We start from the raw sequence: 14176 nt of genomic DNA on the forward strand, positions 1-14176 counted from the left end.
TTGCTGTAGTTACACGATGTTAGGTTCCATATTAGGAGCTACCACCCAGGAAAAAGATCTAGGCATCAAAGTGGATAATACTTTAAAATCGTCTGTTCAGTGTGCTGCAGCAGTCAAAAAAGCAAACAGAATGTTAGGAATTATTAGGAAGGGAATGGTTAATAGAACGGAAAATGTCATAATGCCTCTGTATCGCTCCATGGTGAGACCGCACCTTGAATACTGTGTACAATTCTGGTCGCCGCATCTCAAAAAAGATATAATTGCGATGGAGAAGGTACAGAGAAGGGCAACCAAAATGATAAAGGGGATGGAACAGCTCCCCTATGAGGAAAGGCTGAAGAGGTTAGGGCTGTTCAGCTTGGAGAAGAGACGGCTGAGGGGGGATATGATAGAGGTCTTTAAGATCATGAGAGGTCTTGAACGAGTAGATGTGATGCGGTTATTTACACTTTCGAATAATAGAAGGACTAGGGGGCATTCTATGAAGTTAGCAAATAACACATTTAAGACTAATCGGAGAAAATTCTTTTTCACTCAACGCACAATAAAGCTCTGGAATTTGTTGCCAGAGGAGGTGGTTAGTGCAGTTAGTGTAGCTGGGTTCAAAAAAGGTTTGGATAAGTTCTTGAAGGAGAAGTCCATTAATGGCTATTAATCAATTATACTTAGGGGCGGATTTTAAAAGGCCCGCGCGCGATGGCGCGCTTATTTTGCATAGGCCGCCGGCGCGCGTAAGTCCCGGGGCTTTCGAAAAGGGGAGGGAGGGGGCATGTCCGGGGGCGTTCCTGAAACGACGCGGTGTTTTGGGGGCGGGCCCGGGAGCGTGGACCGGAGGACGGAGCGGGGCTGCCGGCGATGCGCGCAAAGTTAAGGGGGGGGGTTAGATAGGGCCGGGGGGGGTGGGTTAGGTAGGGGAAGGGAGGGGAAGGTGGGGGGAGGGCGAAGAAAAGTTCCCTCCGAGGCCGCTCCGAAATCGGAGCGGCCTCGGAGGAAACATGCAGCTCGCGCTGGGCTCTGCGCGCTCAGGTTGCACAAATGTGCACCCCCTTGCGTGCGCCGACCCCGGATTTTATAAGATACGTGCGGCTACGCGCGTATCTTATAAAATCCAGCGTACTTTTGTTCACGCCTGGTGTGCGAACAAAAGTACGCGCTCGCGTATTTTTTAAAAATCTGCCCCTTAGAGAATAGCCACTGCTATTAATTGCATCAGTAGCATGGGATCTTCTTAGTGTTTGGGTAATTGCCAGGTTCTTGTGGCCTGGTTTTGGCCTCTGTTGGAAACAGGATGCTGGGCTTGATGGACCCTTGGTCTGACCCAGTATGGCAATTTCTTATGTTCTTATGCCAATTGTGGCATGCTGGCCGTGATAGTGGAGCATTATAGAGATTTTGTCAAAAGCTTTCTGGAAATCCAGATACATTATATCAACTGGCTCAGATTTATCTACGTTTGTTTATGCTTTCAAAAAATGTAGCACATTGGTGAGGCATGACTTCTCTTGGCTAAATCCATATTGACTTTGTCCCATTAAACTATGACTATCTTTATAGTCAGTAATTTGGTTCTTTATGATAGTTTCTACCATTTTGCCTGGCACTGACATCAGGCTCACCGCTCTGTAGTTTCCTGGATCACTCTTGGAACCCTTTTAAAAACTGGCATTATGTTGGCAACCCTCCAGTCTTCAGTTACCATGGACTATTTTAATGATAGTTTTCAAATTACTAATGGTAGGTCTGCAATTTTATTTTTAAAATCTTTCAGCAATCTGGAATGTATACCATCTGGTCCAGGTGATTTTCCCTATTACATCCTTTAGATGCACTGAGATTTATTTCAATTCCTCTGTATCTTTAGCTTTAAATACTATTTCTAGCATGGGGATTTCCCTTCCATCTTCCTCAGTAAAGACCAAAGCAAATAATTCATTCAGTCTCTTTGCTTTGGTCTTGTCTTCCTTAAGTGCTCCTTTTACACCTTGATCATCTAGTGGTTCAGCTGAGTCCCTCTCAGGCTTTTTGTTTCAAATGTAATTGAACAAGGGTTTTATTATGAGTTTTTGCTTTCATGACAAGCCTATTTTGAAATTCTCTCTTTATTTTATTTTTTTATAAATGTCTTCATTGGGTTTTTTGTTTTAACAACATTACAACCTCCAACTGCAATAGACAGTGAACAATGAACAAATCAGCCCTAACTTACTAAACTATCCCCTCCACCCCTGAACCCCTCACCTCCCTACTTCCCCCACCCCCCCCTTCCAGGAGCCACTAAGATAATACCATAACTACATTTACTTGAGAGTCCACATTACCCACAATCAATTATCTTGAAGTTTTATCTTTGCTACTGTGTCCGGAGGTGATCTCTGAACCAACTGACTTGTAACGACTCTGCCACGCAGCTGGAAGTTTTTTGATGAAGGGATCCCAAATCTTGAAAAAGGTGGATTGCCTACTCTTCTTCGTTAATATCCACGTTCAATATTCTAAATTCAAAAAGTCAGTTATAATCTGGTGAGGTTGTGGACCATGGATCATAGTGAGAGCTGACTCCACCCACAGGGAGGAGCCCTGTGGGGACTCACTATGATAGGCGTGGCCTCAGCTGAGACGGACACAAGGAGTAACAAGGCTTTATTAGACTGGAATGTGGGGGAATACTCACCGAGTGGAAGACACAGTCCAGAGTAGAATGGTAGCTCAAAGATGTTATCCCCAGTAGTGGCCCGCAGAGTGGGGTACGCCAGGGAACTCCTCTCCTCGTGTCACACCTCTCAAGGTAGATCTGGTAGTGGCCTACAGCGTGGGGTATGCCAAGAATCAGCACAGTAGTAGAACAGAGAGATGCAGGAGGACAACAGAGCAAGGTAGATGATGGTACTCACTCCGAAGTGTAGACAATGGTTAGCTGGGATGAGCACGGTAGTGGCCCGAGGCATGGGGTACACCGGCAGTTTCAACAGCAAGATGGTAGTAGCAAGAGTCATGCTCACAAAGCTGAATAGGCTGGATGCTTCAGGCAGGAAGGCCCTCCGAGGAGCGGATAGCCAGAACGTGACAAGGACCCCGAGGAGCGGGTACCTAGAGCGTTCTAAGGCCAGAAGTCCAGGAACAAGTTCAGCGTAACGAAGCGAAGCTTCTCCAAGAATAGTGGAATTAAGCAGGAAGGAAGACCTTGCTAACTCGTAGGAAGCATAGGCTGGATGGATTAAATACTTCTGGTGGGTGACGTCATGCAGAGGGGACACCACCGAGGTTCCCGCCATGACGTGAATAAGAGAGGGCCTGGCGCGCGTGCCCTAAGTAATCCCAGATTTAAGATGGCAGACGGGATTGCCCACGCCGTCCCCCGGACGCCGAGGAAGGCGGCGTTTAAAGGCTGAGGCCACCGTGGCCTTGAGAATCGCTGTTGCAGGGAGAAGAGAGGTGAGCAACAAAGGTCGCAGCCGTCTGCGACCGGGCGCAACAAAGTCCAACATTTCTGCAAACCGAAACTCAAATGTCGGAGCATCGCTCTGAATCCATTTATATAGGATACATTTCAGAGCAATACTTACCCCTTTAAGCAGAAGGTGGTAAGCCAGAGAATTACAACAGGCCTATGGAAGCTCACATTGGGACTGGGCACTCCAATAAAGTTGATAAATCATTCAATACCAATTCCCAAAAACCACAGATTAGGGGTCAGACCCAAAGCCCATGATTTAGGGAGGCTTGAACTACTGGACATTTGGGACACTGTGGGGAGGAAATAAGTTTTATTGATAGGCCCTAAAAGGAGAAATAATTAACCTTTGCAGAACCCGTAGATCAGAGCTTTCCAAACTTTTCATGTTGGTGACACACGTATTTCGACCGCCCGCACATGCGCAGTAGAGAGCAGCTCTACTGCGCATGTGCGGGCGAGCACGTCGGTCAGAGCAGAGCGTGCCTGAAAAAAAAATGGCGCTGGGAGGAGCAGTAGCGGCGGTGGCGCGTGCGAGGGAGGGGGACCCCCCCCGGAGATCTTCCGTCTACGGGTTGTGGATGAGCTGAGAGGGGGAGTGACTGAGGGAGGGGAGGGGAGGGGGAAGGTGAGAGGGAGGGAGACTAGAGGGGGGAGGTGAGAGGGAGGGAGGGAGAATAGAGGTGGGAAGGAGAATGAGTGGGAAGGAAATGGACTGAAAAAAAATGTTAAATGTAGCCCGTTGTTACGGGCTTAATAGCTAGTATATACATAAATAAAATGTTTCATGACACAACCTATCTCATGAAACCATTCATTTATATTAAAAATATATAATATTCCAAGATTAATGTTGTTATAATTTATGAGTAACAATAATAAAACAAATTGTCCCCCACACACACTCATCTCTCTCCCCCCTCAAGGACGTCTGTCCCCCACACACTCATATCTCCCCCCCAGCACATGTCTGTCCCTCACACACTCATCTCTCTTCCCCCCCCCCAAGCACATGTCTGTCCCCCACATACTCATCTCTCTCCCCCCAGCACATGTCTGTCCCCCACACACTCATATCTCCCCCCCAGCACATGTCTGTCCCCCACACACTCATCTCTCCCCCCAGCACATGTCTGTCCCCCACACACTCATATCTCTCCCCCCAAGCACATGTCTGTCCCCCACACACTCATCTCTCTCCCCCCAGCACATGTCTGTCCCCCACACACTCATATCTCTCTCCCCCCTCAAGCACGTCTGTCCCCCACACACTCATCTCTCCCCCCCCCAAGCACATGTCTGTCCCCCACACACTCATCTCTCTCTTGCCCCCAAGCACATATCTGTCCCCCACACACTCATCTCTCTCTTGCCCCCAAGCACAAAATCTGACCCCACACACTCATCTCTCCCCCCAAGCACATGTCTGTCCCCCACACACTCATCTCTCTCTTGCCACCAAGCACAAAATCTGACCCCACACACTCATCTCTCCCCCCAAGCACATGTCTGTCCCCCACACACTCACCTCTCTCCCCCCAAGCACATATCTGTCCCCCACACACTCATCTCTCTCTTGCCCCCAAGCACGTATCTGTCCCCCACACACTCATCTCTCTCTTGCCCCCAAGCACAAAATCTGACCCCACACACTCATCTCTCCCCCCAAGCACATGTCTGTCCCCCACACACTCATCTCTCTCTTGCCCCCAAGCACATATCTGTCCCCCACACACTCATCTCTCTCTTGCCCCCAAGCACATATCTGTCCCCCACACACTCATCTCTCTCTTGCCCCCAAGCACAAAATCTGACCCCACACACTCATCTCTCCCCCCAAGCACATATCTGTCCCCCACACACTCATCTCTCTCCCCCCAAGCACATATCTGTCCCCCACACACTCATCTCTCTCTTGCCCCCAAGCACATATCTGTCCCCCACACACTCATCTCTCTCTTGCCCTCAAGCACAAAATCTGACCCCACACACTCATCTCTCCCCCCAAGCACATGTCTGTCCCCCACACACTCATCTCTCTCCCCCCCCAAGCACATGTCTGTCCCCCACACACTCATCTCTCTCCCCCAAGCACATGTCTGTCCCCACACTCTCATCTCTCTCCCCCCCCCAAGCACATGTCTGTCCCCCACACACTCATCTCTCTCTCTCCCCCCCAAGCACATATCTGTCCCCCACACACTCATCTCTCTCTTGCCCCCAAGCACAAAATCTGACCCCACACACTCATCTCCCCCCCAAGCACATGTCTGTCCCCCACACACTCATCTCTCTCTTGCCCCCAAGCACAAAATCTGACCCCACACACTCATCTCTCCCCCCAAGCACATGTCTGTCCCCCACACACTCATCTCTCTCTCCCCCCAAGCACATGTCTGTCCCCACACACTCATCTCTCTCCCCCCAAGCACATGTCTGTCCCCACACACTCATCTCGCTCTCCCCCAAGCACGTCTGTCCCCCACACTCATCTCTCTCTCCCTCCAAGCACAAAATCTGACCCCACACACTCATCTCTCCCCCCAAGCACATGTCTGTCCCCCACACTCATCTCTCTCTCCCCCCAAGCACATATCTGTCCCCCACACACTCATCTCTCTCTTGCCCCCAAGCACAAAATCTGCCCCCACACACTCATCTCTCTCTCCCCCCAAGCACATGTCTGTCCCCCACACACTCATCTCTCTCTCCCCCCAAGCACATGTCTGTCCCCCACACACTCATCTCTCCCTCCCCCAAGCACACATCTGGCTGAAAGCATTTTTTGTGTGCATAAATATTATACTATACACAAGTACTTAATTTTTTTGCACATACATCATGAGACCAAAGAGACTGATTTTTTTCCTATGAGTTAAATTTTGCACTTAGCATATACCAAAAGCTGAGCACACATTTTCATTTGTTTGCATGCTTTTTAACTCCCAGTATATTAACATACCTTTTGCTTACTAGAGGGAGTTAAATGTCTTTTTACCGCGTATTTTAAAACACTATGAGGTAGATCTTCAAAACATACGCGCGCGTGTACTTTTGTTCGCGCCACTGGTGCGAACAAAAGTACACCAGATTTTATAAGATACTCGCGTAGCCACGCGTATCTTATAAAATCCAGGGTCGGTGCGCGCAAGGCTGCGCAAAATCGGCAGCCTGAGCGCGCCGAGCCGCGCAGCCTGCCTCCATTCCTCCGAGGCCGCTCCAAAATCAGAGCGGCCTCAGAGGGAACTTTCCTTCCACGTCCCCCCATCTTCCCCTCCCTTCCCCTATCTACCCCACCCCCAAGCCCTACCTAAATCCCCCCCTACCTTTGTTGGGCGTAACTTGCGCGCGCCGCCCCGGCATCCCCTGGCACAGGCTGCAGTGCCGGGGGACTCGGGACTGCCCTCCCGCCCCGAACCGTCCCCACGCCCCCTGCCCCCGGACACGCCCCAGACACGCCCCCTCCCGCCCCTTTTACGAAGCCCCGGGACTTACACGTGTCCCGGGGCTTTGCGCGCGCCGGCGGCCTATGCAAAATAGGCGCGCCTCCCGGATTTACGCGCACAGGGGTTTTAAAATCTACCCCTATGTCTGAATTACAGCACAGCTTTACTATACTCCTTCATATATCAGGATATAGGGCGGAAGTTGTGCATACATTTTTTTTAGCACAAACTTTATTACCAGTGTAGCAAAGAGTTTTGTGCACACTAATGTTCATACAGGTTAAAGCCTTTTTATGCAAATCACATGCTAATGATGGCATTAGCTATTTCTCCCAATACAAATGTAACCCCACCCTGAATGGGCAGAGCTATAAAAGAATTTGTCTTAGACGCACATTTTTTTTGTTTTTGCATCCGGAGTGACTAGCTAATAGCCTCATTCTCATGCCTTTGCATGTGATGAGCGCTATTAGTTTCACTCCACGTTGGATGCGTGTTGTGGAGGCGCTAATCCCCCTTATTGCATAAGGGGATTAGGTGGCACCTATACAACCTGCATCCAACTGCAGGTTATACAGTGCACTCGGCTGAGCGAACTGTATTGCATCGGCCCCTGGGTTAGTGTCCGAAAATTAAAGTCTTTACTGTTAATACTGGTGTTAATGTACAATAAATACAGTCCCTTGATTCCTTTCAGTCTTTTTCCCTCTATCTGGGCAGATTCCTATGTGCAGGCCGGGGATCCGTCCACCCTCCTGGTTTAGTTGGAATGGTGATCCCTGGGAGCAGGGCCACACTACGCTGGCTGGAAAACCCCTTCCAGAGATGGCCACAAAGCTGTTCTTGCACAGAGAGTAGATTTTCTCTCTCGGATGGGTGTCCTCAAAGCTCTTTACATTTCTTTTGCTCGTGGTTAGCAGCTCTTCAAATTCCTTTTCGTTTTCTCATATTCTCAGTTTCTCCTCTGCACCCCCCCATGGGGAGGGGTCCTTGGATGCAGGTGACTTCTTACCCTGCTCTAATGCAGGAAGAAAGGGGCAGTCAAACAGTCTTCCTTCTGGATCTTTTAACTCGATGTCCTTTTCCTGTTTAACCAAGAATAACATTGGAGCTTTTTTCTAGGTCACCACCACTAATGGGCAGATCTTCCCTATCCCTGGGCATCCCAAATACAGGGTTCCCTGTGCCCTGAATCCACGAAAGGCCCAGGTGTCTTGCAGGGCTCCTACTGCTTAAACATTTTTTAAACCTGAAAACACCCAGGAGCGCACTCCAGGAGGGAGGGGGTGCCAGCATGGCCATTTGGCTAGGGCCTACAATGTTCAAGGGGCCTACTTTTGTTGGGCAAAATTTTTAAAAAAAGCTAAATATAATCTATTTCTTACATGCATAAATAAAAATTTCAATTGTAACTGAAGCATTTGCTCACAAAAAAAGCTCATAAAGCCTTCTTAAATAAATAAAAATTATTTGGGAAACTTAGAAAATGATTTCTCTTATTAAGTATCACATCAGAAACTTACAAAGGGGCCTATTTTTCTTAGCTGGCGCGGGTCTAATTCCTGCTCTCTCCGGCCCTGCAGGAGCGACATTCCAACCAGCTAGGGATTAGACTGGAAGGAACGCCCTCCCAATTTATACTGAGCTCACTATGGCACAACCAAGCCTGAACAGTAAAAGGCTGGCTGTCAGATACACAAGAAGTGTGCAGTCTTACCTCATGGTTTTTTTAGCACTCAAAATGTAACTGCTAGTCCGAGATGGAGTATAGTTTACAGGGATCATGTTAGTCTTTGGGTAGGATCTGAAGTTCCAGTGCAGGGGCCTGTAGTCAGAGTTTTATGCACTGAAAATATTTTTGTGCACAGAAATCATATTTTATGCACAGAAAACATGGTTAATATGCATAAATAATGTTTGTATGGATGCTAAGCATTTTCTATATTCACAGTTTTGGATTTGTGGATATTTTTTAACCCTACTATATTTGTATACTATTGCTAATTCAATCAGGAGTTTCCAAAAAAATTAGCATGCATGTTAAGAATCTGTTTCAAGACTCAACTTGTTTCCTCCCCCCACCCTCTTATTACATCATCAGTGTGCGCAGTCAGGAGGAGGAACTGCTCAGCTTCTAGGGAAAGAGGCAGGGAAAGGAAATAAGGCTTTTTCTCCTACAGCTGGAGCTCTCTCTCTGCTCCAGCATTGCAAGAGACAAACATTCAGCTTTTTCCCAGCCAAAGAGACCCCAGTTCATTTCTAATCCTGAAAGCAGCAAAAGCAGAAAGGAAAATGCCTGCAGGAGCTTCTGCTCAGGTAGGAGATTACTCCCAACTTCCTGCCCTCTCTATACAAACATTGTTGTAGCTTTCTAACCTGAAACATTGCAGAGTCGGCCCTGACTTTAATAGGATCTTTAGCAGACCTGGGGCATAGAAAAGTACTTTGGGACCTGTAAGGACAAAGGTCAGGATTTATAAAAAAAATACTTGTAATTACAGTAAAGAACAAGCATCAGAATTTCAACATTAAACTTGTAAACAAATTAGATGTTCACGATTAAGGCTTTTCTTCTGTATAAATCGTTCAACTCTTGCAGAGAAAGCTATTTACAAGAACTCATACGTGTCTATTTATGTGGATTTTCTATAAATGGACAATTTATTTTTATTTTGCCCCTTCATATATATATATGGGATATGGCTAAAAGCTTAGTGTGCTTTAAGGGATGTTTATTCTCCCTTCCCTGTCCATGTATTAGGAAAAATTATTCAAAACCATTTATTTCTTTTATTTACTTCAGTTTATGAAACCCATTTCCTTCTAATGATCCAGTTATGTACCCAATCGGTAACACAAAAAAAAGGACAAATTGGTATCCACAAAAAAAAAGAACTATACTGATAAAATGATTAAGGTGACCGCTAGATAACTGTGCAGGGCAATTTCAAAGAATTCCGAATATTTTTATTATTTAAACATAAATGATTGGGGGGGGGGAGTTAGAGCAGTCTGTCAGATGGTGCTGCTAGAAGGGAACAGGCAGCGCACAGCCAGGTCCTCGACTGGGATCATCGGGAGACTTCAGCAGCACAGCCTGTGCGTGAGTAGTTAAAGCAGGAGGGCTACAGTGGCTGGGAAGGGCAGGAGCTGGCTCCAGGAACTTGCCCCCCCCCATTTCTGGGACAGTGACGAGGGTAGCAATGATGCAGAAAACATGGGCAAGAACCGAGCTGTTGCCTTTTCGTCACCTATGGTACATTGGCGCATGGACATTGTAAGAGGAGAGCAGGAAGAGACAGACCGAGGCTAACCGCCTCCTCTCCGTGCTGCGGCGGCGGAAAGTGAGGCTGTGACTCAGTCTCTCCCTCCGGCCGACACGTGGAAAGGCGGGGGAGGGGAGGTGCTGCATGCGTGCGCATCCACGCGGAGACGTCACGGACTGCGTCCGTCTCGCGCATACTCGTCTCAGCAACTTGTCACTTACATATTAGTAGGCAAGGCTAAGACGGCTGAAGCAGAGATACAGAAAAGCACGAGTGGTGGATATGTAATTTGGCTCGTAGTGTATTTCCTAGCTAGAACATAGTGCATTGCTTGCATTAAAGGCAGCTGCAATCCTGATTAAAAAAAACAAAAACAAAACCCATAGGTTTACCTGGTAAGGGGACCAAAGGTAATAAATCCCTTGAAGCTTGTAAAATGTTAATGGAGATTATCCCACTCATCCTGGAGATCAAGAATACGTTTCTGTATTTGTATATTGTATTACTATTATAATATTTTGTTGATCATATGTGTTTTAAATTGTAATCCATTGAGAACACTGTTAAATAGCGGAATTTAAATGATTTAAATTAACAAAATAAAAAAAAAATAAAGTGGGAACAGCAGGGGGAGTGTAGAGAGTGGCTGAAAAGGAAGATGAGTGCAAGGGTTGGAGGAGGGGATATGACATGATCGGGAGGGGGAGAGCAAGGAAATAAAGCATTGGCAATGGGAACCTATTTTCAAGGCTGGGGAAGGGGGCGGGTAGTGAGATGGGAGAACAGGTGGGTCAGGGGTTGTAGAATGAGAGCTGAGAACAAGGAGAGAAACGGGAGCAGGAGAAGTGAAACTGGGGGGGTTGGGAGGTGGTGAAAAGAGTGGAGTTGAGAACAAGGAGAGATCTGAGCTGAGAAGCAAGGGGGGGAAGATTTTGCGAACAGGGAAAGTCAGAACGATGTGAGAGGCGTGTACCCTAAAAGAACTTGATGGGCAGACTAAATGAAAGAATAGGGAGTATAATTAGAGCAAGGAGCTAGGTAACAGCAGGGTGTGAGAGAGGTGTTCTTTATGAAACAATTTTCCTTATAGCCTGTGTGGCTGTTAATTAAAATGTGCTTGTAGTGTGGGAACCTTAAACTCATTGTCAGAGAGAAGTTTCTCTTTGAAAATTACTGTAAAGTAAGTTGAATGCAACCATGTGTTGTGCACCTGCTCATTTGTGTGGATGGACAAGAAGGGGAAAATAGTGCAAGTGCTTGTGAAAATGTCATGCAGAAGGGCTCTCTTTCCCTATTGTGACTCCTCCCTGATCCATCCCATCAGCGCAGCTGGCACCACTGCTGTTTGCTCTGTGCTGCTCAGAGCTTCCCACACCTATCCAGGAGACCCCTGCAGCCAGTCAGGTTTTTAGGATATTCGCAATGAATGTGCAAGAGAAAATTCTTTGTATACTAATGCATATTTATTTATTTATTTTGAACTTTTTTATACCGACCTTCATGTTGAAAGAAAACATATCAAATCGGTGTACATGTAACAACAGAAATGCACTAATATGGGTAGCCAGGACTGGCTTTTCCCCGGCACCCACCCTCTCACTCTATCAATTATTGTAATTGTTGACATGAACGAGACTCAGGCAAGAATGGGATCAAACAGGCCGCAACTTTATTGTACAACAATTAGGTGCCCGAGCCAAGACTTTACATCAACTTCCCGGCGCACCCGCCACGTGACAGCAGGGTGTGCAGATATTAACGCTGCATTAAATCCACGACCCCCGCCACCATCAGCAAGGGGTTGTGACCACCGTCTCCCGCCACCTGCAGCAAGGAGCTTCCTGCAGGACAACTGCACCAAATTATCCTGCCCCTCACACATTGCCTCTCAATTGGCTCGGGCAACCCCGCCACCGGCACAGGATGAACCCATCCTGTGACCCCCAAAGATGCGGCCTAGATCCCTAGTGCAGCAAAGCTTCCAAGGCATCCTGAAATGAATTTAGGAACAAGTCCTGTCCTATAAAGGATAGATGCACTCCGTCTGGGCGAAATAGCCCTTTCCCGTATTCCCATGACCATTCGTGACAAATGTGACGACCCCCGAATAGGCTAAGCCAGGAACCGATTTGCCTGTTTGCTTTGGCCCGGCAGCGTTTCCAAATCTTTCTGTTCATTTCGGCAGGCCTTGGAATAATGTCTGACCAACAAATGATTGTAGACGGAAGCAATGCCATAGCAGATGTCAAGTCCTAACGGACCTTAGCGATAAAGTTGCGTCCAGACATCGCACCCCAGTCATTACCACCTAGGTGTATAATCAGAATTTGTGGTAGCCCGAATCTCACTATGCTCCTCTGTAGGCAGGGAAGCAGTTCATCCCAGCCCATGCCTCTGCGTCCCAGCCAACGGATTGTCGCATTGTACTTTAAGTCCAAATGAACCCCGTAAGGGCGCTCCCGGGCATGCTTGAAAGCCCACAAGAGAGGAGTGTTAGTATATTGCATCGTTTATAGGCGACCCGGGCATATGTAGCCTTTGAAGGCGCCTGATTTCCAGCGACCAATCCGCTGAATCACTCCTCCTGATAATCCGGCTTGAGCGGCTGAGGTCGCTGCACCTATTCGGAAGGAATGTGTCCCAAAGTGGGACGCATCCACTCCGAGGTAAGTTAAGCACCTGCGTGGCACTGCCTCAAATTGAAATTTGGTAAGTGGTCTGCTATCTGAGTGAACCAGAAATCTGGATCCCTCAGCCGGGCGAAGTTCCACGAAAGCCATGTAGTTGGCCACGGGACAGGTCTTGCAGTTGGGAATGGCGCGGAGGACTACGTAGGAGCTTTTCCCCATCTGATCTGTTTTGGAACGCGGTATAAGTATGATTGAGACTGTCTCTCGTGAGATGAACTGGGAACGCAAGCCTGAAGACTCCCAGCCTTTCGTGGCCCTGGCCACTAGTTCGCTGACCCGAAACGTGCTGAAGAATGCGAACACAAAAGCCACGCCAAACAAACGTGTTTCATATTCAGAGCTACATATGTTTGTTAAACTGTCCCATAGCCTTAGTAGCATGCCATGGGTAATGGGGTGTTTCCCCCCTGCCGCTCTTGTCCTCTCTACAGCACGTGCACCTTCTTTTGCCCAACCTGATAATACCTGGCGTATCAAAAAGTGTCCGACTGGGAAACCCCAACCATGAGCTCTCATGAAGAAGGAAAAACCCGTTAGTTGTCTCGCCGCTGCTGCCCTTGTTGTCCCTTCCGCTTTTGCCACCTCTATGTAGCGCATTGTGCCCCACTCCGAAACTGGTCCCCCACGCCACCCCCTTTTGGAGAAAAAGGACACCACCTTCTCAGCCCCTTTCACGTATGCAGACCACGTGGAGGGGGTTAGTGACATTTGTAGCAATCTCCAACCAAACTGCCAAAGGAAAGTAGGCACTGAAGCTCCCTGTGGATCCGCTTCTGGCGCAAGTTTCCGGAAGGTGTCCCAATGTTTTTTGCTGCTCTCTTGTTGATAACCTCGACGACACCTTGGTTGTCGCACCAGAAAATTACTTTTTTGTTCCTGATCCGCTCTCCCCATAGGACGACCGCTACGACGATGGGAAAAAGCTCTAGGAAGGTGATATTCCTGGTAGTACCGCACTGCACCCACTCCTCAGGCTATTGTGCCATGCACAAAGTTCCTTGAAAGTATGCACCAAATCCTACCGATCCCGCCGCGTCGGTAAACAGTTCTAAGTCGTGATTTGAGACGGCTTCGGACTGCCACAATAATGTTCCGTTGAAGTTGGACAGGAATCTGTTCCAGATAAACAAATCCTCCTGGATTCTCTTCGAGATTCGGATATGATGGAAACTTTTCTTAACTCCGGTCGTTGCGGCTGACAGCCGCCGCAAGAAGGCTCTTCCCGTTGGGATAACTCTGCAGGCGAAGTTTGGGCTACCCACTAGTGATTGGACCTGCTTCAGCATCAGTTTCTTTGCACTCTGTGCTTGTGAAATCAGT

The 14176-nt window shown here is 48.0% G+C and overlaps 2 protein-coding genes across 3 annotated transcripts in view; both read left to right on the forward strand.

The window, feature by feature from the left end:
• The window catches only part of LOC115085947 (oocyte zinc finger protein XlCOF6-like), a 1095473-nt gene that overhangs the window by 41863 nt on the left and 1039434 nt on the right, over positions 1-14176 (forward strand). The gene's annotated exons all lie outside the window — the stretch shown is intronic.
• LOC115085948 (oocyte zinc finger protein XlCOF6-like) overlaps positions 9033-14176 on the forward strand; it is a 33158-nt gene continuing 28014 nt past the window's right edge. For both annotated transcript variants that reach the window (XM_029592508.1, XM_029592509.1), the window contains exon 1: positions 9033-9216. In XM_029592508.1, coding sequence (XP_029448368.1) covers positions 9193-9216 — 24 coding nt within the window. In that variant the 5' untranslated portion in view covers positions 9033-9192. The remainder of the gene's footprint in view (positions 9217-14176) is intronic.

This window comes from Rhinatrema bivittatum, chromosome 2 (genome assembly GCF_901001135.1).
Source record: "Rhinatrema bivittatum chromosome 2, aRhiBiv1.1, whole genome shotgun sequence".
NCBI classification, from domain to species: Eukaryota; Metazoa; Chordata; class Amphibia; order Gymnophiona; family Rhinatrematidae; genus Rhinatrema; species Rhinatrema bivittatum.